Source organism: Aquarana catesbeiana, linkage group LG13, assembly GCF_042186555.1.
Source record: "Aquarana catesbeiana isolate 2022-GZ linkage group LG13, ASM4218655v1, whole genome shotgun sequence".
In the NCBI taxonomy this organism is placed as follows: domain Eukaryota; kingdom Metazoa; phylum Chordata; class Amphibia; order Anura; family Ranidae; genus Aquarana; species Aquarana catesbeiana.
This window is the reverse complement of record NC_133336.1, coordinates 59,462,769-59,489,700: the sequence shown is the minus strand read 5'-3', so window position 1 is coordinate 59,489,700 and position 26,932 is coordinate 59,462,769. Positions and strand designations below refer to the sequence as shown.

At 43.1% G+C, this 26,932-nt stretch overlaps 1 protein-coding gene across 1 annotated transcript in view; it reads left to right on the top strand.

Annotated features, from left to right (window-relative positions):
* MTHFD1 (methylenetetrahydrofolate dehydrogenase, cyclohydrolase and formyltetrahydrofolate synthetase 1) overlaps positions 1–26,932 on the top strand; it is a 146,830-nt gene that overhangs the window by 86,056 nt on the left and 33,842 nt on the right. Inside the window, exons 16-22 of the mRNA XM_073609414.1 lie at positions 9,748–9,850; positions 16,568–16,644; positions 17,321–17,461; positions 21,733–21,801; positions 21,892–22,003; positions 22,088–22,227; positions 23,936–23,977. Coding sequence (XP_073465515.1) covers positions 9,748–9,850; positions 16,568–16,644; positions 17,321–17,461; positions 21,733–21,801; positions 21,892–22,003; positions 22,088–22,227; positions 23,936–23,977 — 684 coding nt within the window. The remainder of the gene's footprint in view (positions 1–9,747; positions 9,851–16,567; positions 16,645–17,320; positions 17,462–21,732; positions 21,802–21,891; positions 22,004–22,087; positions 22,228–23,935; positions 23,978–26,932) is intronic.

Sequence of the window (26,932 nt, the reverse complement as noted above, 5' to 3'; positions counted from 1 at the left end):
GGCCACCATGCTGCAGCTCAGTTTCAGGGTCTTGGCAATCTTCTTATAGCCTAGGCCATCTTTATGTAGAGCAACAATTCTTTTTTTTCAGATCCTCAGAGTTCTTTGCCATGAGGTGCCATGTTGAACTTCCAGTGACCAATATGAGAGAGTGAGAGTGATAACACCAAATTTAACACACCTACTCCCCATTCACACCTGAAACCTTGTAACACAAATGAGTCACATGACACCGGGGAGGGAAAATGGCTAATTGGGCCCAATTTGGACATTTTCACTTAGAGATGTACTCACTTTTGTTGCCAGCTGTTTAGACATTAATGGCTGTGTGTTGAGTTATTTTGAGGGGGCAGCAAATTTACATTGTTATACAAGCTGTACACTCACTACTTTACATTATAGCAAAGTGTCATTTCTTCAGTGTTGTCACATGAAAAGATGTAATAAAATATTTACATGAATATGAGGGGTGTGCTCACTTTTGTGAGATACTGTACCTGGGAATTTCAGATTGAGCATGTGGCCCTGGTGCTTAAAAAGTGGCCTACCAGCACTGGGAACACTGTACTCCAGACTTCTGATCAGGGCTGCACACTTAAGCCTCGTGCACCCACGAATGATCGTCTGTTTTTTTTAATGCTAATCTCCTATTGAAAACCAATAGGTTACTAGAGTTACAAAAATTCCCCTAAGACAGAATACAAAGTCCTGCAATGATGCAATGTAATGTATTGTAATGTATTCTTTTATTTTCGAGCCTGTGCAGTCTTGGTTACTTGACAAATACTATACTGCTTAAACGAAAGTCGTTTGCTCTGTTATCGTATGAGAAACATTTTAGTGCTTGTCCCCTCTGATAATTTTGCATTACCTGCCGTAATCGTCTCTCGAAAGCTGTGTACCAGCGATCAGATTATCAGATAATCGCTCCAAAAGCGGTATTTTTTGTCCGATTTTCTGATCGTGTGTATTAGGTATTAGTGACAGCGGCTCCAGCAGGCTGTAGCATTGAAACTGGCAGCTGTCAGTGACTGAATTGATCAGCTTCTAGCCTTTTACTCCTGCTATGAGGGCACTCTATAGAAGAGCTCAGTAGCAGAACATTCTAAACATATGCTTCCTCATTGTGTTTACGTAGGAAGTGACATCATGTGCAGTGTCACAGCACTTCCTCTTAGTCCTGCCTTCCCTGCATACAGCAAAAGGTCATTATTAGAAGTGATCTGTTGCTGCAGAGCTGCATTGGGAGCTTGATCAGGTCTCCAATGACCAGATCCAAAGCTCCCATGAGTGAAAAAAAAAAAGTTAATAGAAAAAGATTAAATTAAGTAAATTGTTATTGTAACTTTAAACTAGGATGTTAATACAATAAAAAAATAATAAAAAATCAACACTCTGGATGTTCTGGAAAGGCATGTGTTTACTGAATTTGTTTGCAAACTTTTGAAAATTGTGCAAATCCAACTTGATCTTATCTAAGGTTAACTTCTATGCACTAATGCAGTGTGTACCACACATTGCAGCTCTTTCACAAAACATTAGACATTACCTTTTTTATTTATTTTTTTTATTTTTAATTTTTTTTTTTTCCAACTTTTGCGGTCAGTTAACAGTCAAACTCAATTTGTGTGTGATTGTAGGTGACTTTACATGTTGATCGTTTTAACATGAGATTTTTTTCTGAAAGTCACATCTGCTTATCATTTTTTTATTGTATGTTCATTTAGGCTGTGATTGGTTTACTTTAATACATGATTGCCAAGAGTATATTTTCCCTTTGAAAACATGTTCCTTGCTCCGTATTTATGCTGTTTCTATTTCTGAACAGTTTGTTTTGACATTTGCCTTTCTAGGAATGTTTTTTGGCGTAGTCTCATTTTATACAATATGGTCTCATTTTCTAGTGTAGCTGGCTTTGGATTTCTGCTTTCTTGCTGTGAATGTTAATGAGAACAACTTAAAACAGTCTTAGGGGCATGAGAGACGTGAAAGATAACAAGATACATGAAAGACAATTAATAGTGAATAATTGTCAGGGGGCATGGCGCTGTCTGATGGTTATCTGCTTGCTCATGGACTTTCTGAAGGAGGGGGGGGCGGGAGGGGTACACGTCTACAGGAGCAGATTCCAAGTTAATACAAATTTGGGTGTATTTTGGAAAAAATAAAAATACCCTTATAGATACCTTAAATCAAGCAAATAATAAGTGCTCCGTGAGATGTTCAAAGCTTGGGATATTTTTTTTAAAACCTAGCCATGCTTTAAACTTCTTTATCCCTGACATGTCTGGTGTGTTCCTTGGCCTTCATAATGCTGTTTGTTCACTAAGGTTCTCTAACAAACCTCTGAGGGCTTCACAGAACAGCTGTATTTATACTGAGATTAAATTGCACACAGGTGGACTCTATTTACTAATTAGTGACTTCTGAAGGCAGTTGATTCCACTAGATTTTAGTTAGGGGGTATCAGAGTAAAGGGGGCTGAATACAAATGCACGCCACACTTTTCAGATATTTATTTGTAAAAAATTTGTAAACTATTTATCATTTCCTTCTACTCCACAATTATGTGCCACTTTGTGTTGGTCTATCACATAAAATCCCAATAAAATACATTTACATTTTTATTTGTTACATGACAAAATGTGGAAAATTTTAAGGGGTATGAACACTTTTTCAAGGCACTGGAAGTACAGAAGCATGTCACTCTGGCGGATGACATGGGCTTATCTGAGGTACGGAGTCTAAGTATTAACCGGTGCTCACCAGAGCTCCTGATGGTGGAGATGGGTTTTGCTGCATGTTAGTAGCAGGTCGCGGTACCCAGAATCGTCCGACCAGGAGATGAGTAGCAGATATAGCAGGTAGGGATAATCAGAAGTGTAGTTGAGGAGCAAGCCAAAGGTCAGTAACAAGTGATAGCAAATTTACAGATGGCAGCAAGACTGACAAGAGTATGATACTGGCTGGAGAGGGCGCAATAGTCCGGCAAGCAGAAAGTGAAAAGCCAAGGCTTTAATTTGAAGTTCATAAGAGGAGCAAAGTGTTCAAGGTTCAAGACCAACAAAGTTCAAGGCGTTATCATTCAATGAATTGTCCAGGGAGCTGTCCAACATTCTAGGTGGCTCAGCAAGAAGAGACATTGCCTTATTTGCAAAATAGCCCGAGCTCTGTCAGATTGGATGGAGAGCGTCTGTTAACAGCAATTTTCAAGTCTTGCCCCAGATTCTCAATTGGATTCAGGTTTGGCCTTTGACTGGGCCATTCTAACACATGAATATGCTTTGATCCAAACCAGGGATATGCAATTAGCGGACCTCAGGCTGTTGCAAAACTAGTCCCATCATGCCCCTGCCTCTGGGTGTCATGCTTGTGGCTGTCAGATTCTTGCTATGCCTCATGGGACTTGTAGTTCCGCAACAGCTGGAGGTCCGCTAATTTAATATCCCTGATCTAAACCATTCCATTGTAGCTCTGGCTGTATGGGTCGTTGTCCTGCTGGAAGGGGGAACCTTCCAGCGGTCTCAAGTCTTTTGCAGACTCTAATGCCGCGTACACACGAACAGATTTTTCAACGGACTGAACTTCGAAGGACTTTTCAACGAAGTTCGGACAGAGTTCCAACGAAACGGACTTGCCTACACATGATCACACCAAGGTCCGACTGATTCGAACGTGATGACGTAGACCGGACTAGGATAAGGAAGTTCATAGCCAGTAGCCAATAGCTGCCCTTGCGTCGTTTTTGGTCCATCGGACTAGCATACAGACAAACGGATTTTTCGATAGGACTCAAGTCCATCGGAAAGATTTGAAACATGTTCTATTTCTAAAGTCCGTCAGATTTTTCAACAGAAAAGGTCCGATGAAGCCCACACACGATCAAATTGTCTGACGGATTCATTCCGTCGGACCTTTGCTGACGAAAAGTCCGGTTGTGTGTACACGGCATTACAGGTTTTCTTCTAAGACTGCCCTGTATTTGGCTCCATCCATCTTCCCATCAACTCTGACCAGCTTCCCTGTCCCTGCTGAAAAAAAGCTTCCCCACAACATGATGTTGCCACCACCATGTTTCACGGTGGGGATGGTGTGTTCAGGGTGATGTGCAGTGTTAGTTTTCCCCCCACACATAGCGTTTTGCTTTTAGGCCAAAAAGCTTCTAACAAACTGCAAACAAGACTTCTTATGCAGACATCCCAAGTCTCCTGTGAGGTGCGGGAGCCTCCCGCATTTCGGTTGCGGCTCCCGAACACTGGCAAGTGCTGCCCGATATCCCAGGTGTGGGGCTGATCGTTGTGGAGTCCCTTGGTTCACAGTTGGGGATGATCGGTGCAGCAGAAGGGACAGCTGTGAACACCAATATCCCTGTATAGCTGACATCCTCTTCTCCTTCTGTCCCTTCTGCGGCTGTCGGGTAAAAGGCTATACAGGGAAATCGGTCACAGCTGTCCCTCCCGCCGCACCGATCATCCCCGACTGTTCCTTGTATCCTCCGGCTCCCTTTCCTCCTCCTTTTCCCTCTCTTGTCCCCCACAGCCGTAGGGAGGATAGGGAAGCCGACTGTGGGGGGTGAGGGAGGGCAGAGGAGGAGGACAGGATTTGTCAGGATGGAGAGCGGAGGAAGGGATCGGTCATTTACTGGCCCCTTCCTTTTCTGAATTGGACACCGTGAAATCACTCCTGTGAAAACTGAGCAGAGTAACCTGTGTGTTACTCTACTTAGTTTATGAATGGACAGGAGCCTCTGTCTTCTGTCCATTCATCTTCAATGCTGAGAAGCAGACTGGGGAATCTGTCCTCAGCCTCTTTCTCTGTCTCAGAGGGGAGATGTCAGGGTTCTGTTTAGACCCCTGATATCTTAAAAAAAAAATATCTCTTAAAAAAATTAAATTGTAAACAAAAATGATAAAAAATAAATTTAAAAAAATAAATAAATTAATACATTTTTTTAATTAAAAAAAAAAAACTACTGACACCACCCCCCTGCCATACCAACAGTGTCCACTGCCCCAACCCCCTCCCACCAAAAGACATTTAAAAAAGAATTAAATTGTAAAAAAAAAAAACAATATGTAAAAATAAAAACTACTGACACCATCACTGCCACATACTCCCCACCCCTTCCCCGGAAGCACTGTGAAAAAAATATTTTAAAAAATGATTTAAAGAAAATAATAAACAACAAAATTGTAAAAGATAATAGAGAAAATAATAAAAACAAAAAACTGACACACTGCTCTACTGACACTGTCCACTACCCCCACCCCCAATCATTGTAAAAAACAAAAAATAAAATGTAAAAAAATAAATAAATAAATAAAATTGTAAAGAATTAGTAATAAAGAACTACTGACACCATCCACTGCCCTACTGACATCATCCTACACATACTACGCACCGCTGTACACTCCACACTCCTCTCCTGCACATTATACCCACCTACATACACTCCACACTCCTCTCCTGCACATTACACCCACCTACATACACTCCACACTCCTCTCCTGCACATTATGCCCACCTACATACACTCCACACTCCTCTCCTGCACATTGTACCCACCTACATACACTCCACACTCCTCTCCTGCACATTGTACCCACCTACATACACTCCACACTCCTCTCCTGCACATTATACCCACCTACATACACTCCACACTCCTCTCCTGCACATTACACCCACCTACATACACTCCACACTCCTCTCCTGCACATTATGCCCACCTACATACACTCCACACTCCTCTCCTGCACATTGTACCCACCTACATACACTCCACACTCCTCTCCTGCACATTATGCCCACCTACATACACTCCACACTCCTCTCCTGCACATTGTACCCACCTACATACACTCCACACTCCTCTCCTGCACATTATACCCACCTACATACACTCCACACTCCTCTCCTGCACATTGTACCCACCTACATACACTCCACACTCCTCTCCTGCACATTATACCCACCTACATACACTCCACACTCCTCTCCTGCACATACTACCCTCCACCATACACTCCGCACTGTACATTCCCTATTTAACATTACTACATTCTGCTCTATGTAAGTCATCTCAGACTCTATAAAACCACACCCCATTTAAGCCACGCTCAATACCTCTCTGAAATGAGTTTTTGCAGGTTGGGATGTCTGCTTATGGCTTTCTTCTTGCCACTCTTCCATAAAGGCCAGTATTCAAAGGGTAAGAATACTTTTTCAAGGCACTGTTTATATAGCTATATACTAAGCTGGGGTTGGGCTTTAGTAGTTTAATGCCATTTCTGGATTGTGCTATTATGAAGAGACAGGCAGATTGAAAGCATGACAAGACATGGTGGCCATGTGTGTGATGGCACTTCCTTTACACCTTTGTTGGCAGAGGATTTCCTGTGATGTAGAAATCTCCATAGCAACATCCAAGATTGCTTATTTTTTCCATAAATGGATATTTGTGCATGGAGGCTCAATAGGTGGTGATGACTAATAATTATGCTAGGGATTTTATAACAGTTCATTATACAAGGTAGATGCCAAATTGAGCCTACGTTGTTAAAAAACAGGACTGTATTAGACGGATGTGAAGTAGATGCATGATTAGAAAAGTGTAGAACTTGAATTGCTATATTAGAAAATGCTTCTTTGTTTAAAGGCCACCCCTGACTTGGGCAAAGATCACCGACAAACATCTGAGAAATAAAAAAAAAATCAAGATAGGATTTTCGAGCTGATTGCAATTGGTACCCCAAGAGAGGGCTGATATCAGAAGGGGGGTGCACAGGCCATACATGTAAAGACTTACCTGGTGTGATTTTCATGTTTGTGCTGCAGTCATTTCAAAAAGTGACCATGCAACTATTGAATTTTCTGACCTCCATCTAATATCTATGGGTACTTTAAAGCCGACCCTTCAACTTGACACGCACAGGCACATACAGTGATATTTCATCCTATCAGTCTGATTATTTTAATAATTTGGAGGTATGAAATGGTTATTCTAAACTAAATTTATTGTATGGCTAACTTAAAGCGGGGGTCCACCTATCTATCGTTTTTTTTTTTTTGGAGTTCATTCACAAACTTTTCTTCTCATGATTATCTACTCACATGTTCTGTGTAATAAGTTCGCCTGTGTCCGATTTTGTTGTAAAGAATAACTTATAAAATTCACTGAAGGCGGTTTCCATCTTCATTGTGGGCATTTGAAGCCCACAAGCATGTATTTCCTGGATGTGGTGAATGCTGTGCTCCCAGCATTCACCGAGATGTTGTGATGACGCTGTTGCACAATGCATGCTGGGAAGCCTGAGACTAGCTCCCAGGGGACTGTGGGAGGTCTGGGAGAGGCTAGAAACACGCCTACTCCCATGGGAGGAAAACCAGGAAGTGCTAAGAAGATTAGAAAAAAAAAAAGGTAATTACGGAGATTTAAATTTTTTTACACAGCATGTCAGCATCTAGGCAAGGAAGAGAATGCATAGAGATAATGTTCAAAATTTGGGTGGAACCCCGCTTTAAGGCATGCAATTAGTTCTTCTCTTAATGAACTATTGGAAAGGGTCTATTGCAAAGATAACTGATTTAATCAAGAAATTACATTGGAAGACAAGGCATCAGAATAGACACCTAATCCAGTAGATCTTCCCCCTAGTACTTGCTTTTAAAACCTTCACTTTGAGGTTGTTCACTATCCTTTAAAACAGCCTTTTTCAACCAGGGTGCCTTGGCAAAATGCCTAAAAATTGATCACAAATTGTATACAAACCAGCAGGTGGATCAAGCCTGCCTTTTAGTTACACAGAGTCAATAAAGCAACCGGTTTTCATTATGCACCATTATGACTTTCAAGATCAGGGGTTTCAAACTGGTGGCTCTCCAGCTGTTGCAAAACTACAAGTCCCATGAGGCATTGCAAGGCTGACAGTTACAAGCATGACTCCCACAGGCAGAGACATGATGGGACTTGTAGTTTTGCAACAGCTGGAGGGCCACCAGTTTGAGAGCCCTGTTCTAGACACTAGCATCCTAACAACCAATGATGTCATCATTTGATAAGGAGGAGGTCTGTTGCCTCCAGAGCATCTTTGTTTGACCCTCCTCTGCCACTCTGACTGATGGACAGAAATTGAGGGAGAAGAGAAACATTGGAATACTAGTCAGTACCAGTGTGCAAAAGTGTATTTGCTTTGGAAGAATAAATCACCTCTAACGTTGGGTGTCCCATGTGTGAATGTTGCTGCATTATGTAAAACTTTTAGAATCGATTTTTACATTTTAGAATAGGGTGCCTTGAGACTGTTAATAATTTTAAAGGATGCCTTGAGATTTTCTATAATTTTAAAGGGTGCCTTGAGATTTTCTATAATTTAAAGGGTGCCTTGACTGTAAGATGTTTGAGAAACACTGCTTTAAACTTTTGGGGGCCATACTTTGTCTAAAAGGAGTACAAAATGTAGAGTACACAAGTGGGAGTGAAAAAATGCATCAGGGTTGGAGTAAAAAATGATCTAGCACCTGTGGTTAATGGAAGGAGCAATAATGCCCCATCATTGTGTCAGTGGGAACAAGAGTACCCTATCACTGGTGTCAGGGGGAAGAATAATGTATCATCATTGCTGTCATTGGAAGGAATAATGCCCCATTGTTGGTGTCAGTGAGAGGAATAATGCCCTTTTGATTTTAGTGGAAGGAATTGTGCCCCATCCTTGGTGTCAGTGGAAGGAACTATGCCCCATCATTGGTGTCAGTGGGAGGAATAGTGCCCTATTGTTGCTATCAGTGGAGGGTGTTGGGTGTCAGTGGACGGAATAGTGCCCCGTCATTGGGGTAAATGGGGGGAATAGTGCCCTTTCATAGCTGTATGTGGGAGGAATTTCACCCCAAGGACCAGTTAAAGGAAAGCAAAGGGTCAAATCTAGTCTGTCTTAGGCTAATTGATTATCAACACCCTAACAGGGGCAGAGAGGGCAATAAAACCCTGAAAGACGCTCAGTTGGGTACACACTATGAGAAAATTGTAAGTAAAATTTCATATGAGACACGATCGTTCAATATTCATACAATGTGTACACAACTTTCGAAATCTGATTCAAACTCCAAAATTTTTCTTGTACGTGAACAGAATTAACGATCTTTTCCACTTCATCCAAAGCTAAATAACGTGTTTTAGATCTAGGTTTTCTTTTTGCTTTTTGTGTTTATTTTATTTTTTTTTTTTATTCAGATTTTATTTATCAAACATTTTTTTTTCCATTTTACAGACAAAAAATACAAAAACAAAAGAGCTAGGTTTTAACTTGGGTAAGAAAATTGGCATTTAAAGCTGATTGTTAGCTTTGCTCAGCACATGGCAGTTCCTGTTCTTCCAGTCCAATAAATTCAGCACGGCTTTTTCTAGTGTCCCAAAGTTTGACTGAGTGCCCTCTAAACAACTTTGCATTACTTCACAGTGAAATAAGAAATAGCTAATCTTCACAGTTTTCTTATTCCTTCACAGTCTTTAGACTTTAGGAACTGGGAACAAAATGAGCTAAATCCCATTAATCACACATTTCTTTTCCTGCGTAGCGATACTAACACGCAATGTAACAAACATCATTTTGCATTGAATTGTTCTTTTGGCGTGTGCTATAGCCCAATATTTTCAATGAGCGAAACAAAATGTACTGGCTTGGTTGAATGTCTAATGTAATATGAAAAACAAGATTATTTCATTGTATTGATATAACTTCATTTGCACAGAGACTGGGCATTGAGAAGACAGACCCTGCAGCTTTAACGGAAGAAGAAATCACAAAGTTTGTACGCCTTGACATCGATCCAGACACCATCACGTGGCAGAGAGGTATCTAGGCAAGAGCTTCAGAGTGATAGTCATAAAGCTGAACTCCAGACCAACAGCTAAATACATAAATTAAATTTATTAAGAGCTGTTTTACCTGCCAAAGGATTTGTATTTCTGTCCACCCAGTCTAGAGATTTACACAGCACTGTCACACAACACATACAGATGGATGACACCAGTGACAGCTAAAGAATACAGTAGTGTCTTCTGTCCATGCCTAGTCTAGCCTAGTGACTGGATAGCGAAAGAGCAGCAGCAGATTGACAAAGTTACCTTTCTGCTCATTTTGCTTTCTCCTTCTATAATCATGTTCCTTGTGAACGTATTTTCATTCATCACACCTGATTGGCAGTCAGTCCTGCTCCTCCTTCTATCTGGGGGCTGCTGTATAGGGGATTGCAAGAGGCTAATTCCAAGACAAAATTAGGCACTTAAGCTGGCCATGGACAGTTCGAATCTTGGCCGCTTCCACAGGAACCAGCTGAGATTCAAACCACCTATGGGCAGGCTGATTGTACCCAAGTTGATCATTCAATCAGCTTGGGTACAACCAGCCTATCGAATTTTTAACGTGACAATTGCCAGTGTCTATAGCTGCTAGTAATATATACTGTGTGTTCTCTCAACTGGAGCAGCTCCCCCCTGCCTTCTGCCAGCAGAACACAATGGCTCCGTGGCAGGGATTCCCCCATCAACACGGACTGTGTTGATGGGGGAATCGAGCGATTATCTTTCCTGCAACCATTGTTATAGGAGAAATCGCTCCATCTATGCCCGGCTTTACACTATATGCATTGAACAAACAAATGTCATAACTTATATACAGAACTGCATTATTTTGTTTTTTGTTTTTTTTTATTTACCAGGATTTCAGCTTTAATTTTTCCCTGTCAGTGTCTTTTAAATGCTATAGGACATGTAGATGTTTTGTTAAAATTTTTCCTCAGTCCCCTCAATACATAGATTTTTGTCCACCCTCCACATCTGACAGCTGTGGCCTCCTCCACTGGCAAAAGTCTAGTGCTAGACATTAAAGGAGTTGTAAAGGCAGAAGGTTTTTCTATCTTAATGCATTCTAAAAAAACCTTCTTTGTGTAGCAGCCCCCCCCCAATTACTTAAATGAGCCCCATCCCTGTCCAGCGCTGTCCATGAGTGTCTAAGCCGTCCGGGACACTCCTCCTGATTGGCTGAGACACAGCAGCGGTGCCATTGGCTCCCGCGGCTGTCAATCAAAGTCAGCAGATCAGGGGAGAGAGGAGCGGGGCCAGGTCAAGGGGTTTCGTGCCGGAATGGATACACGGAGCTCTAACTCGGCTCGGGTGCCCCCAAAGAAAGCTGCTGGCTGAGGGTGCACTCGATAGGAGGGAGGGGCTAGGAGCAGCAAAGAGGGACCCGAGAAGAGGAGGATCCAGGCTGCTCTGTGCAAAACCACTGCAACAGAGGAGGTAAGTATAACATGTTTAGTTTTTTAAACGAGCCTTTCCAATCAATTTAATAGGATGCACCCATATAGCCGGAGCAGCGCCCCATTTAAATCTGTAGGACATTGGTAACAGACATGTACTTCCAGTATACCATGTTATGCAAAAAAAGGGTAGGCTTTATTGTTTAAGGCTGCTTTCACACTGAGGCGAGCATTGACAGTAAAACGCCGCTAGTTTTGACAGCACTTTACTGTCGTTTTAGCTGTGCTATTCGGCTGCTAGCGGGGTGCTTTTAATCCCCGCTAGAAGCCGAATAAATGGTTAAATGTGCCCATGTAGTGCCCATTCAAAAAAGTGGTCTGGAAATTGCCTTATTCTTCTGACCATAGGGGATGTCCCCTGTGCCTGGGAGCATGAGGCATATTAGCCGTTGGCACAATAGGTAGGATATCCTATAGGGTCCAAGTTAAGCTGGGCTATGTTTCCCTCAGGGAGTCAGAAAAAGAGAGCGCTCACAGTGGGCCATCCGCTTTTTTTTTTAACGTCCTGCCAGCGTAGCGCCCCAGTGGGAAAGCACTCGGGCCTTCACACTGGCACTGCAGGCAAGGTGTTTTTCATGCGCTTTACAGGCGCCTGAAAAAAGCCTCAGTGTGAAAGGGGTCTTAAAGCAAGAACAGATTTTTGTTCATAAGTCAGGCTTAAATATGAAATATTGTGTGTTATAATTTACAGTAGTAGAATGTGGTAACGCTTCAGAGCCTCATGTGCAGCATAAAATATTTCTCAGCTCTTTAGTCCCCAGTTATAGTCTTATATAGTGGTATAATGCAGTTAAAGCAGGTAATGGATCCTTGAGATGCATACAGGGGGCACAACCCACTTGCTCAGTACTTTTACCAAAGCATTATCTCTCCCTGTTTCAATATCCTGGTGATACTCTGGTTGTGATGGAGAGGCACTCCCCAGTGCAGGTTGCTTTTTTACTATACAGAAAGTTTTATGTTTTAAGAAATACAAAAATTAGTACTGAGAGTTTTTTTACAACCATCAAAGAGATGCAGAATTGCCTTGGCAGTAAAGTCAGCCATAGATAGGTCAAAATTTGTCTTGTTTCTGCTGACTTACAGTCCATCTATGGGCAGGCTGGTTGTACTGATTTTGATCACTGTCAGTGGTTGTGGCTGCTGGCCATGATCATTGTATTCTGACGACTGGGAAACCTCCCGCTGTCAGAAAACAATACGCAGCAGGAGGGAATCAAGCAATTTTCTTTCCTTCAACCAGTGGTTAAGATACATTTAGTGAAATTTCTGATTTTAGCACAGTTCCAGTGTTCATTTCTTCATCACACCTTGTCAGGCTCTAAAGCTGTGCTTCCCAATTTTTGCTAAGTTGTATACCATCATTACAACCTTTGCAGTGTTTGAGCATCACCTGTAATTACAAACCATTGCATGCCTCTGTCTGCTACACTGCCAGCTCCTGAATGTCTTCACCAAAACATCCACTAGAATGCATATAATCCCAGACAAGCTATTTTACCAAGCTCCTTGTGGTAGCAGACACTAGGTTAAGATTTCTGAGCCCAGCAGTGTTCTGCACTTGGTTTTCCCTGAGCCCTGCAAGCCTGTACTTGTTCCCAAACCCTGAAGAATCCCACCTATGTTTCTCCCTGCAGCATCCCACCTCTGGTGCAAAATCTTGCCTATGGTTCTCTCTGAATCCTGCAGCATCCTGCTATACTTGTTCCGAGCTTTGCCACATATCATCCTATACTTGTTCCTAAACTCTGCAGCATCTAGCTATGGTTTTTGAAGAACTCTGTAGCATCCCACCTATGGTTTTCCCTCAGCCCTGCAGAATTCCACCCATGGTTCTCCCTGAGCAATGCAGCATCTCACCTATGGTTCTCCCTGAGCCCTTCAGCATCCCACCCATGGTTCCCTCTGAGACCTTCAGCATCCCACCCATAGTTCCCTCTGAGCCCTGCAGCATCCCACCTATGGTTCCCTTTGAGCCCTGCAGCATCCCACCTATGGTCCTCCCTGAGCCATGCAGCATCCCACCTATGGTTCTCCCTGAGCCCTGTAGCATCCCCCCCATTGTTCCCTCTGAGACCTGCAGCATCCCACCTCTGGTTCCTTCTGAGCCCTGCAGAATCCTGCCTATGGTTCTCTCTGAATCCTGCAGCATCCTGCAATACCTGTTCCGAGCCTTGCCACGTATCATCCTATACTTGTTCCTAAACTCTGCAGCATCTGGCTGTGGTTTTTGAAGAACTCTGTAGCATCCCACCTATGGTTCTCCCTGAGCCCTGCAACATCCCACCTATGGTTCTCCCTGAGCCCTGCAGCATCCCACCTATGGTTCTCCCTGAGCCCTGCAGCATCCCACCTATGGTTCTCTCTGAACCCTGCAGCATCCCACCCATTGTTCTCTCTGAGCCCTGCAGCATCCCACCTATGGTCCTCCCTGAGCCCTGTAGCATCCCACCTATGGTCCTCCCTGAGCCCTGCAGCATCCCACCTATGGTCCTCCCTGAGCCCTGCAGCATCCCCCCCATGGTTCCCTCTGAGACCTGCAGCATCCCACCTCTGGTTCCTTCTGAGCCCTGCAGCATCCCACCCATTGTTCTCTCTGAGCCCTGCAGCATCCCACCATGGTTCTCTCTGAGCCCTGCGGCATCCCACCCATGGTTCTCTTTGAGCCCTGCGGCATCCCACCCATGGTTCTCTCTGAGCCCTGCTGCATCCCACCCATTGTTTTTTCTGAGCCCTGCAGCATCCCGCCTATGGTTCCCCCTGAGCCCTGCAGCATCCCGCCTATGGTTCCCCCTGAGCCCTGCAGCATCCCACCTATTGTTCCCCCTGAGTTCTGCAGCTTCCCTCCTATGGTTCCTCCTGAGCCCTGCAGCATCCCACCTATCCCCCTGAGCCCTGAAGCATCCCACCTATGGTTCCCCCTGAGCCCTGCAGCATCCCACCCATGGTTCCCCCTGAGCCCTGCAGCATCCCACCCATGGTTCCCCTCTGAGCCCTGCAGCATCCCACCTATGGTCCCCTCTGAGCCCTGCAGCATCCCACCTATGGTCCCCTCTGAGCCCTGCAGCATCCCACCTATGGTCCCCTCTGAGCCCTGCAGCATCCCACCTATGGTCCCCTCTGAGCCCTGCAGCTTCCCACCCATGGTCCCCTCGGAGCCCTGCAGCATCCCACCCATGGTCCCTTCGGAGCCCTGCAGCATCCCACCCATGGTCCCCTCGGAGCCCTGCAGCATCCCACCCATGGTCCCCTCTGAGCCCTGCAGCATCCCACCCATGGTCCCCTCTGAGCCCTGCAGCATCCCACCCATGGTCCCCTCTGAGCCCTGCAGCATCCCACCCATGGTCCCCTCTGAGCCCTATACTCCCGCTATACTTGCTGTGAGCCTTTCGCATCTCATCCTGTACTTGTTCCAGAACTCTGCAGCATCTGGCTAGGTTTCCCCAAGAGCTCTGCAGCATCCAACTTATGGTTCTCCCTGAGCCCTGCAACATCCCACCTATGGTTCTCTCTGAGCCCTGCAGCATCCCACTATACTTGTTCTGAGCCTTGACGCATCTCTTCCTATACTTGTTCCTGAACCCCTGCAGAATCCCACCTATGGTTATCCCGAGACCTACAGCAACCAGCTTATACATGTTGCTGAGCTCTGCAGCATCCTGCCTATAGTTGTTCCTGAACCCTGCAGCATCAGAATTTTACCCTACAACATCTGGCTTGAGGTTCTCCTTGAGTCCTGTAGCATCCAGTCTATACTTGTTTCTGAGCCCTGCAGCAACTGCCCTTTATTTGTTTTTGAACCATGCAGTCATCTGGCTTTAGTTCTTCAAATGCTTTACAGTATCCCACCTATGGTTCAACCTGAGCCCTGCAGCTATTTTATAAACTTGTACCTGAGTCCTGCTGCACCCGGCCTATAGTGAAGAAGTGCTCCACCATCGATAGACGCTCAGCACTTTTGGAAACAAAGTATTTCTTTAAAGGCAATGGATAATAAAGCAATTGAAGGAAGAACTCATTTTCTTTCTCACAGGATATGATGACTGATACAATCACAAAAACTAGCAGTGATTTATTCGTTATGACTGAACCTGATTTTTTTGGTTAGGTGGGGGGCACATATATTGTCTCAGCTTCAAGAGTCAAGCAGCGAGCATTCACACCTGACATTGAGTGAACGGGTACCGCCAGTCAGCCATTCCTTTTTTGTGTGAAATCACTGAAGGTGGTAAACAGATGGCAGATTTGGCTTTGTCTTTGTTATTTCACCCAGAGAGCCAGATTTTTGTCATTACTGATTATAAATAGCAGGAGGTTTGTTAAGAAAGACTCAAATCCTGAACTCACATTCTGCAAGAAAGGCAAATTATATGCTTGGCACATGAGTGGCAATCTCATGAATATTTTTGTGATCTGGAAAGGTTACAGCAGAGACTCATTACTGCATTATTGTCAGTTGTAGACTGAGCTCTGTAGTTAGTTTCTACATTGAAAGTGATCACATTGATTCGGGTGAATGTAATGTTTTCATTTCAATAAACAAATGATTTCAAACATCTGACTTATTAGACCATGCGTGTAAAATCAATGTGTGAACGACCAGCTTAATAGTTAACAAACTGCAATGGCTGTTGAAGCGATCATTCCGGTAATAGCCACTCTCTTGGGTTCCTGCTAATCAAACTAGGAAGCTTCTCCTTCAGGTACAATGGCTTACTGGTCAGTATGAAGGTGCAAGTGTGGCAGGAGGCTGTAGCTCTGGTCATGATTTGCATTATAGCGCACCCCAAGTTTTGGGTTCCCAGTATTCTGTGGAACTAATCCATTGATAGAAGCAAGTAGCTGGACTGGACTGGCGCCTACTGTAGGGACACTGTCCCTATTTATTGATTATCAGACACATGTTCTTTTTAAATATTTCTTACACAATTTAACACTTGAATGTATGTGACACTGATTTTCCTGCCATAAACAGAGCAGTTCCTATCTGATCTGTTATAGTGGTAGCTGCCAGAGCCAGTTAGATGATCATCTAACATCCATGTGTAACTGCTATACTTTTCAATGTATTTCTTGCTACAGGTGTAGTATGGCTGGAATACAGGGAGTGTTGCTGGTTGATAGGAGGTGGCTTAAAATACTAAAGACTGAGTTGTTTAATAATTATGGTTCCACTTTGTTGGAAATTTACAACACGTGCATTAGATGCGTTATGTTGTGTGTATGTAAAGAATTTATTTATTTTTTACAGTAATGGACACAAATGATCGATTCCTAAGAAAGATTACAATTGGTCAATCCCCAACAGAAAAGGGTTTTACTCGGACGGTAATGTACCTTAATATTGTCTGACCTATGTACGGTAGATAATCTGACATTATTTTGTTCTAACTATACAATAAATGTATCCATATCCTAAATAATAATTTCCGATCTGCCAGATGGATGGAAAGTAGGACATTCATCCGTCTGGATTTTGCGGATCGGATGTCAGCGGACATGTCACCGCTGACATGCGATGCTGATAGAGCTGTATGGAGCGACCGTTCAGATCCGCCTGAAAAAACTGACCGGTGGATCTGAACGGTCCGCACATGTGAAAGGCGCCTAAGAGTAGTGCATACCTTTAATTTCCTCCCTTGCTACTCCAGCCATTGGGAGCAAAGGAAAAATGGGTATCAAGTGCATCACTCCCCTTACCACATGACGTTGGTGCTTGGCCACTCAGGCACCTGGCTCTGTTGCATGGGGGCAGGAGTAGAGGTACTTCAAACACAAGCGCTGGTGTTGTGTCTCCTCCCCCTTTGTATTCCTTGCCATTCATAAAGCACAGCCCATGAGGATGCTGTGGTTGGCATTACACAAACCTAGGGTTTAATATACCCCCCCTTTCACCCTTTAAAAGAAAGCAACTGTGATGAAATGTTTCAAATATATTTGATCTTTAAAAAATATATCTGTATTTCTTTACTTTTCTGTTTTTATGATCACTTCTTATATGCAGGCCCAGTTTGACATCGCCGTAGCCAGTGAAATTATGGCTGTTTTGGCCCTTACAAGTTCTTTAAGTGACATGAGGGAACGACTAGGCAAGATGGTGGTGGCCAGCAGCAAACAAGGAAATCCAGTTACCACAGAGGACTTGGTAAGACACAGAACTTATTTTTCTGTTTCATTAACTACTTCAGGCCCAGAAGATTTGGCTGCTCAATGACCAGGCCATTTTTTACGATACGGCACTGCGTTGCTTTAACTGACAATTGCGCAGTCGTGCGACGTTGTACCCAAACAAAATTAACGTCCTTTTTTTCCCACAAATAGAGCTTTGTTTTGGTGGTATTTGATCATCTGTGCGTTTTTTTTTTTTTTTTTTGCGCTATAACCAAAAAAACTAGCGATAATCTTTAATAAAACACAATATTTTGTACTTTTTGCTATAATAAATATCCCCAATTTTTTTTTAAAAAAAGCAAATTTTTTCCTCAGTTTAGGCCGATATGTATTCTATATATTTTTGGTAATAAAAATCGCAGTAAGCGTATATTGATTGGTTTGTGCAAAAGTTATAGCAGCTACAAAATAGGGGATAGATTTATGTCATTTTTATTATTATTATTGTTTTCTTTTTTTACTAGTAATGGCGGCGATCAGAGATTTTTATCGGGACTGTGACATTATGGCGGACAGATCGGACACTTTTGGCACATTTTTGGGACCATTGGCAATTATACAACGATCAGTGCTATAAAAATGCACTGATTACTGTGTAAATGTCAGTGGCAGGGAAGGGGTTAACAGTGGGCGATCAAGGGGTTAATTGTGTTTTCTAGGGAGTGATTCTAACTGTGGGGGGATGGGTCTGCCTGAGTGAGGAGAGCGATCATTGTTCATACAGATCTGTCTGTTTACATTGATCTCTGTTCTGTCTCTGTGTGGAGTGATCGCGGGTCACGCGCATAGTGCATCAAAGGGCAAACCGACGTAAGGTAACGTCGTTTCGCCCAGGGGAGCCAACCTGCCGCAGTACAACTGCGGTGACTGGTCGGGAAGGGGTTAATGGGATTGACTTTGTTTTTCTTGGTTAACCCCTTCACGCCGACGTAGCACAAATATGTGGCCTTTGGCTTGAAGGGGTTGTACCGAGTAACGCCTGCAGCAGGCATCAAAAAATTTCCCCTTTTAAGACCATTGGGCGGAAGTGATGTTTGACGTCGCTTCCGGCATCCAGTGTTATGGAGCCGAGTGGGGGCGATTTGTGGGGTTGAAGGGCCTCTCCCGCCCTCGATAAAAGTGATCTCGCGGAGAGCACTTTTATCTGAAAGCAGACTGCCTGCTGTTGAAGAGGATACTGGGGTTATGGCAGCTACCTGCTGCCATAACAACGGTATTACACTTCAAACAGCCGACGTACAATGACGGTGGGCGGTCCGCAAGTGGTTAATAAACCCCTCTGTGGTAGCATTGGGCAGGTGACAGGTACTCTTTATGGAGACATTAGGGGTCTAATAAACCCCCAATGTCTCCCCTGCCCTTCACGCCATCTAACCAAGCACAGATCGGCTTGGTTAGAAGTATTCCCTGACTGTACAGGCCAGGAAAGGGTGTATCTGAAACCGGAAGTGACATCACACTACATGTTTGCATGTGAGATCGAGGTATGGATTTGACTCGGTCTCACACCGATCTCCCTCCCCTAGCTGGCGGTTGTGTTCCAGGGCTCCGGTAAGAGCAGGAGAGCCCGGGAACCATGAGAGGAGGGGGTAGGCACTGCACTGCTGGCTCTGTGAAAGTGATTGGCAGCTAAAGAGCTGCTGCATCTTTTTCACGTTCAAGCCAGTGTTCCTTCAGAATCGGCGACCCATCAGGTTAGGTAACGGAAGTGATGTTCTGTCAGCTGCGCATGCGTTCCACCCCTACTAGGTTTGTCATCTGACAGAAAACCTGCAGTCAGAAGAAGGCAGCGGACATCTTAGTACATCCAGCTAGGTGATCACAGATGTCAACACACTATATTTATTTATATACGCTCACCTTATTGTTAAAATGACTGTGAAATTCAAGACGTAGCGGGGTGTAGTAAGAAGTCCGCTGTCGCCTTCTTATGACTGCAGGTATTCTGTCAGATTAGCAAACCTGGTAGTGTTGGAACGCATGCGCAGCTGAGGGAGTGTCACTTCTGTTACCTAATCTGACGGGTCGCCAATTCTGAAGGAACACCGGCTAAACAAAACCTACACAACCTGATGGCTGCTACTGCAGCCATCAGCTTGTGTTTAAAGGTTCACTCTTTGGATGAGCACTCAACAATGGCAGTGAATTTCTGGGAGCCTCAATCTCGCCCATAAACTCCCATGCCCAGCCCTTGTCCATACTCCCTTCTCTGCCCTGCAGCAGACACTCACTGACACAGGAGAGCTGGAGCTGCAGGATCACATGACTGGACCAGAGCGGACTGAAAAAAGGTAAGTACACAGGTTTTCTACACAGGATGGGCATGATAGGTAGGAAATAAGGGTAAGGAACGTTTTTAAGATTAGCTAGTGTCAGGCTTGAATTCATTTTCAATTTGTTTTTATTGAGCAATATTGCAAAGTACATTGGATCAGTCATTAAGTCATCATGCAAAATATGCAATGGTACTATAGATCAACAAGTGACTTTTAGCATATTTAACCATACAATATGCAATCAGAAAAGTTATATAGAATAAATCTTTTCCCCAGTTGGGGATTTGTACTTTTTTATAAAACTTAAGGGGTAAAGAAAGAGAAGGGGAACTAAAAATGGGTGTACAGAAACAAATGTAACATAACATAGACACCATAATATACCAAAACAAAAGAATTCCAAGAGGCAAGATCCTATTGGGCCTTCAAATTATGTGTCCCTTATCTGGAATATACAAGATCAATATTTCCAATTATTATTACATTTTTGTAGTGAGTCCATACTATGTGCTAGTAACTGTTCATATTGGGCAGATTTTTGCACTTTTTTGATAATTTCCGAAAAACATTAGGGGCTGTATTGGTTTTCCAGAGTGATGCTATAGTCATATGGGCTGCAGTGAGGATTTGGACAATTAGAAAATGAAATTGTTCAGGAATTTTTATCTAACTTGTGATGTAGGAGAGCCATCTCTGGTGTTGGGGGAGTGAAGAAGCTCGTGACCTTAGAGATCAGGGAAAATATTCCATTCCAAAAGCTGCAAAGGCTTCTACAATTCCAAAACACATGAAATAAAGTTCCTATGTCTCCACAGCATCTTCAACATTTAGAAGTAGAGTCAGGGAAAATGTTTTAATAGCTTGAGGGGAACAAGATAGCTTCTGTTAAGCATTTTTAGGAAGTTGTCCCAATGGTTAACACACCTTGATGCTTTAAAGTAATTCCTCTACCTTGTTACCATTCTAGATAACTAAAGTTAGTGCCTAGGTCTTTTTCCCAAGCCAACATAGGGGCAGTTTTCAGGCTTTAAAATGGAGTTCCAACCACATAGGATTTTTTTTTTTTTTAAATCATTCTCTTTATATCTTATAATGTTTAATTAACAATCGTTATTCTAGTAAATAGCGCCACTTTCATTACTATTTTAGAAAAAAAATTACCTTATATTATTTGTGCTTGGGCATTCCCATCTTAGGTGTGGGCAGGTGAAGCCCACAAGCATACACTTCCTTGGTTACGGTGCTGCGGTATTAACAGCATGCACCGCCATTCTCGCGCATGCGCCGTACACTTCTGACGTTGCCATCACAATGGGCGTCATCGTCGGAAGTGCCCGCCCCCGTTGTGATGGCAATGAAGCCCTCAGCGCTGCCCAGTGACTCCTGGGAAATTATGACAGACATCTCCCAGGAGCACTAGCGAGCATGGGCGCCGAGGGAAATGACGTCAGGCGCCTTGGAGAGGAAGAGGCAGATTACGAGGGACCCCCTAGCAACAGACCTGAAAAGGTGAGTAAAAAAAAATTTTTTTTTTCCCAAAGGTTGTTCTTTGTATTGAATGCAGCTGAATAATGTTAAAATTGTTTTCTGACTGGAACTCCACTTTAATTCACTTTAAGTAAGCCCGTCTTTGTTCTATGTCTTGAATACTCCATCAGTGATATCTCCCTGCCACAGTTCCAATTCGTTTCCTGTCCACTTGAAGTTTTGGGTATTCCAACTCATCTTTTTATGTTCTATCTAGACCCTTTATTACTCTTTATATATAAAGAAAAACCTACAGGGAGAGTGGGAACCCCTTTTAATGGCTACAGCAGGTGTTTAGAACCGATAACCCAAGCCAACAGATCTCGCACAAAAAAATCCCTGAAAGTTCAGGTAGATTAGCTTTCCAGCATCGGTTTTTGGATAAGCTTTAAAAAAACGTATAATATGGCTGGTGAGCAAACTGCCTTTTCATTTTTCTCAGGGTGTGAGTGGTGCTCTGACTGTACTGATGAAGGATGCCATAAAGCCAAACTTGATGCAGACACTAGAGGTAAGTCCTTCCATTGTTACAAGTGCTCTGTGAAAATAGCTTGCTCCATCTTCGAATGAACCCTTTTCATGGTTATGTTCTCTTTTTCAGGGAAATCCTGTGTTTGTTCATGCTGGACCTTTTGCTAACATTGCTCACGGAAACTCCTCCATACTGGCCGATAAAATAGCCCTAAAGCTGGTTGGTCCAGATGGATTTGTCGGTAGGTTGCCTCCCCAAGTATAGTAGCAGATCGTTTTTTTTTTTTATTTCATATTCATAATCGCCTGCAATTGTGTGTTTGCAGTGACAGAAGCTGGCTTTGGAGCAGACATTGGCATGGAAAAATTTTTCAATATCAAGTGTAGATATTCTGGCCTCTGCCCCTGTGCGGTGGTTTTGGTTGCTACAGTCCGAGCATTAAAAATGCATGGAGGAGGGCCAACTGTGAGTGTTATGCTGACGTGTGAAAGGGCCTTTTGATGTTTCTTAGGAATTTAGACATTATATTTATTTATTTATTTCAGGTACTTATATAGCGCCGTCAATTTACACAGCGCTTTACATATACATTGTACATTCACATCAGTCCCTACCCTCAAGGAGCTTACAATCTAAGGTCCCTAACTCACATTCATACATACTAGGGACAATTTAGACAGGATCCAATTAACCTACCAGCACGTCTTTGGAGTGTGGGAGGAAACCGGAGTACCCGGAGGAAACCCACGCAGGCACAGGGAGAACATGCAAACTCCAAGCAGGTAGTGTCGTGGTTGGGATTCGAACCAGCGACCTTTCTTACTGCTAGGCGAGAGAGCTACCCACTACACCACTGTGCCACCCTTATTACCCTTATAGATTATTTACACTGAGATTCTTTACCATGCGTGCATATTATATTAAAAGTCAGCAGCTATAGTATTTGTAGCTGTTGACTTTAAATTTTTTTTTTTGGGGGGGGGGGGATCTTCAAGTGGAGGATCTGCACTCCCCTTATCCAGCCAGAGTAAGAACTTTCTATTGAAATGAAAGGAGATGATTGCATATGTGCATGGGAATAGCCATAGTTGTTTAAAGCACAATCAGTGGTTGGCAGACATTTAGATCTCTTTGCATCACGTTGAGCTTTTGGGTTTTAATGTTATACTTGTCCATGTAATAACCCAGAAATTCTAGAGTTCTAGATTACACCTACATTGGCCCCCTGCTGATGAAATCCGGTACTGAAAAATGGCCAGGGGTTGATTTACTAAAACTGGAGAGCACAAAATTTGGCGTAGCTGTGCATGGTAGCCAATCAACTCCTAATGTAAAGTGGTTGTAAACATATACCCAGTGAATTGACTGACCTCAGGTGATAAACAGAGATGAATCAAAACCTCATAAGTAAAAACATGAGCTCTACCTGTTTATCTGCAGTCTTATCTTCTGTACATCTGTTCAAAGTCCAGAATTTATAAACTTGTCTGAGCTGTGAGAAAAAAGTGGGCAGAAAGCTGAAGTTACACTCTGCAGAACTCAGTGAGGAGAGCTCTGAAAGCTGATTGGAGGGAGGAGGCACACCTCTTCACACAGGAACAGAGCTGAGGGTGTCAATCATCTGGAGATCCCTCCCCTGTCACTTTTTTTTTTTTTATTGGTGTCAAGAAAACTTGTCAGAAGTGATTCATGCAGATGGCAGAGGAAGGAAGCAGCAGATAGAAAAGACACTTAGTGCTCCTAATTGAGACAAGTACACACTATAGAGGGATATGCTTTGTTCATATTTCATGTCTGAGGTTTACAACCACTTTAAGCTTGTTCAATTAAACATGGAAGCTGATTGGTTTCTATACAGAGCTGCACCAGATTTTGCACTTTCCAGTTTCTCCATCAACCACAAGGTATTTAACAATTCAGTGTATAGTTAACAAAGGGTACCAAAGAGAAGGTGGCTTTCTGTATAAAATGGAATGCCCTTTAATGTCCTAGTCTTCAGCCCACCTTAGATTTTATACAAAAGGTGTGTTTTTTTTTTGTTTTTTTTTGTTTTTTTTTTTAAGCCTGCTAAATTCTAGGTTCCAAAATGGATAGAATACTTATTGCTGTTACATGAAGGCAACAGATGGCAGATAAATGAATACACTGACGTTTAAATGTGTTTTTCGTTCAGGTCACCGCTGGTGTTCCTCTACCAAAGGAGTATACTGAAGAGGTGAGCAATATAAGTACATGTTTTTTGCGATGCTTCATTCATGCTCTATAAATAAATCAGCAAAGGTTTTAGTCATTTGTTTGTGTGCAGCGCTAAAAAGATTTCCAGCTGTTCTGTTATGTTTTCACTGAAACAAGAGCTGAAATCAGCTTCATGCGGATGAATGAAGCATTAATCATTCCATAATAGACCTTGATGTGTTACCCAGGTTTAAGTGTTACAAACCTAGTGCTTTTTAAAGGTTCTTGAAGGGGAGCTCCACTTTTGTAAAGAAAGAGAGATGTACACAAGGGAGATATGTCCTTTTTTGTGGTATAGAGAGGATTTTGTCTGCAGTTGGGGGGGTCATCACAGACATCAGACTTTTAGAACGTGAAGTTTACTGGATACACAGGATTCGGACCCGCACCCCACAGGGACTGAACCACAGATGGGATGTAGATCCTTTTTCTTAAATGATTTTTTTATCAATTTAGTGTCCAGGCAGCACCATCTTTATGTAGCCCCCACCAATGTTACTATGTCCTGTTTTATAATTATTTTATAATCATATAAACCATACACGTTTTTGTGGGTTGCTTTTTATATGCCTGGCTCCTCCTATGTCTACATTTTCTGTGATGTGTTTCATTGCACATCATGTTAGGCTTATAAACCACGCATGCTACTATGGGTGGCTTTTCATATGCCTAGCTTTCTTTTTGCTTTTTTTGGGGGGTTTTTGTTTTGTTTTATTTTTTGTCCTGGTGGTGTCATCTTTATGAAGCATCCACTGACATCATGATAATTGTTTTTGTTTTTTTTTGTTTTGTTTTTTAGATGATATTGATTATGTGTGTTATTGTGGATTGCTTTTTCATATGCTTACAAAATAACTTTTTTTTTTATTATTATTATTAGTAGTAGTAGTAGTAGCTATTATTATTAGTATCTAGGCCAGCGTTTCTCAACCAGGGTTCCATGAAACCCTAGGGTCCTCCTGAGGTTGCTAGGGGTTCCTTGAGCTTTGAGCAATAGTGGATTGATCTCCCACCTTCTCTGATCACCAATGCAAGTGGATCATTTCCCATTACTTCCAAACTGACCACTAATGTTATACTAGTGGATACTAGGCACCCTACATTATTTATTCTTCCTGTATATTAAAAACTTTCTTTGATATATAAATCACGCTAATGTATTAAGAGCTGTAGGCATCATTCTTTTTAGCAGGGGTTCCCCAAGAACCTGAAAATTGATTTCAAGGGTTCCTCAGGGCTAAAAAGGTTGAGAAACGCTGATCTAGGCAATATCATCTTCATATAGCACCCACTATCTTTATGATGTTCCATTTGGGAAAAAATACAAACTACGCATGCTTGAGAGCACAACCAATGGGAGTGTTACATTTCCGCCACGTCCCGGAAATAAAACTGATAAATGGATGAGTTTACTTCCGCTTTAAGTGTTACTTATTTTGTTTTTTATCAGCCATGACTAATGTCCGAAACGCGTAGGCTGTTTTACAGCTTTGTATATGTATTTAATAAAAGAATACTATTTTGGATGTCATCCTGAGTGCCAACCATCCCTTTCCTTGTTCTGAGTGGAACCTGTCCTGCTAAACTGCTGTATGGTCTTGGCCACCCTGCTGCAGCTCAGTTTCAGGGTCTTGGCAATCTTCTTATAGTCTAGGCCAGGGGTATGCAACCTTGGCACTCAAGCTGTGGTGAAACTACAAATCTCATCATGCCTCTGTCTCTAAGAGTCATGCCTGTGATTATCAGGGTCTTGCAATGTCTCATTGGACTTGTAGTTTCACCACAGCTGGAGGGCCGAGGTTTCCTAGGCCATCTTTATGTAGAGCAACAATTCTTTTTTTCAGATTCTCAGAGTTCTTTGCCATTAGGTGCCATGTTGAACTTCCAGTGACCAGTATGAGAGAGTGAGAGCGATAACACCAAATTTAACACACCTGCTCCCCATTCACACCTGAGACCTTGTAACACTAATGAGTCACATGACACCGGGGAGGGAAAATGGTTGATTGGGCCCAATTTGGACATTTTCACTTAGGGGTGTACTCACTTTTGTTGCCAGCAGTTTAGACATTAATGGCTGTGTGTTGAGTTATTTTGAGGGGACAGCAAATTTACACTGTTATACAAGCTGTACACTCACTACTTTACATTGTAGCAAAGTGTCATTTCCTCAGTGTTGTCACATGAAAAGATATAATACAATATTTACAAAAATGTGAGGGGTGTACTCACTTTTGTGAGATACTGTGTGTGGTTGTGTGTGTATAATATAAATATATATATATATATATATATATATATATATATATATATATATATATATATATATATATACAGGGCCGGTGCTACCACTAGGCAAACTAGGTAGCCGCCTAGGGTGCCTGACCCCTGGTTTCCCTACCCTCCGTCCCCGGCGGTCTCTGCGCTATAAGTCAGTGCGGTGCTGACTGTATGCAGGGGATGGCTCTGTCTGCAGCATGTAACTAACTCAGGTGGCAGCTGCTCCATCTGTAAATAAGTAGTGTCACAGGCGCAGTGCATTACTGGGGGACTGTGTCCCGACGGAATGGAAGCACGCGTCCCCTGCCCGCCGCTGCCTCTATGATAGTGACCTGTCTGTCTCTCTGAGTCTCTGGTGATTGATGTCCCAGTACAGCCAGCTCTGCCTCTGCCCATACATCATTCCTCTTTTGAGTCATGTGAAACTGCCCCCCGTGTCACCGCAATTTGTAGAGGCCGCTCTCCCTCCAGGCCTGTCCTGTACAGCGACAGCGTGTGCTATAGCCTAATCGGATCGGAATAGTAGTGGGTGCTCCAGGGCTGGTGACAACTGGAGGCACTGACGCAGGGTTTGTTCCTGGCACTGTCAGGGTCATCGGATGCATGCAGAGCCCTGGTGAGTGAAGAACACTGAAATTGTATTAGTAATCAGGTA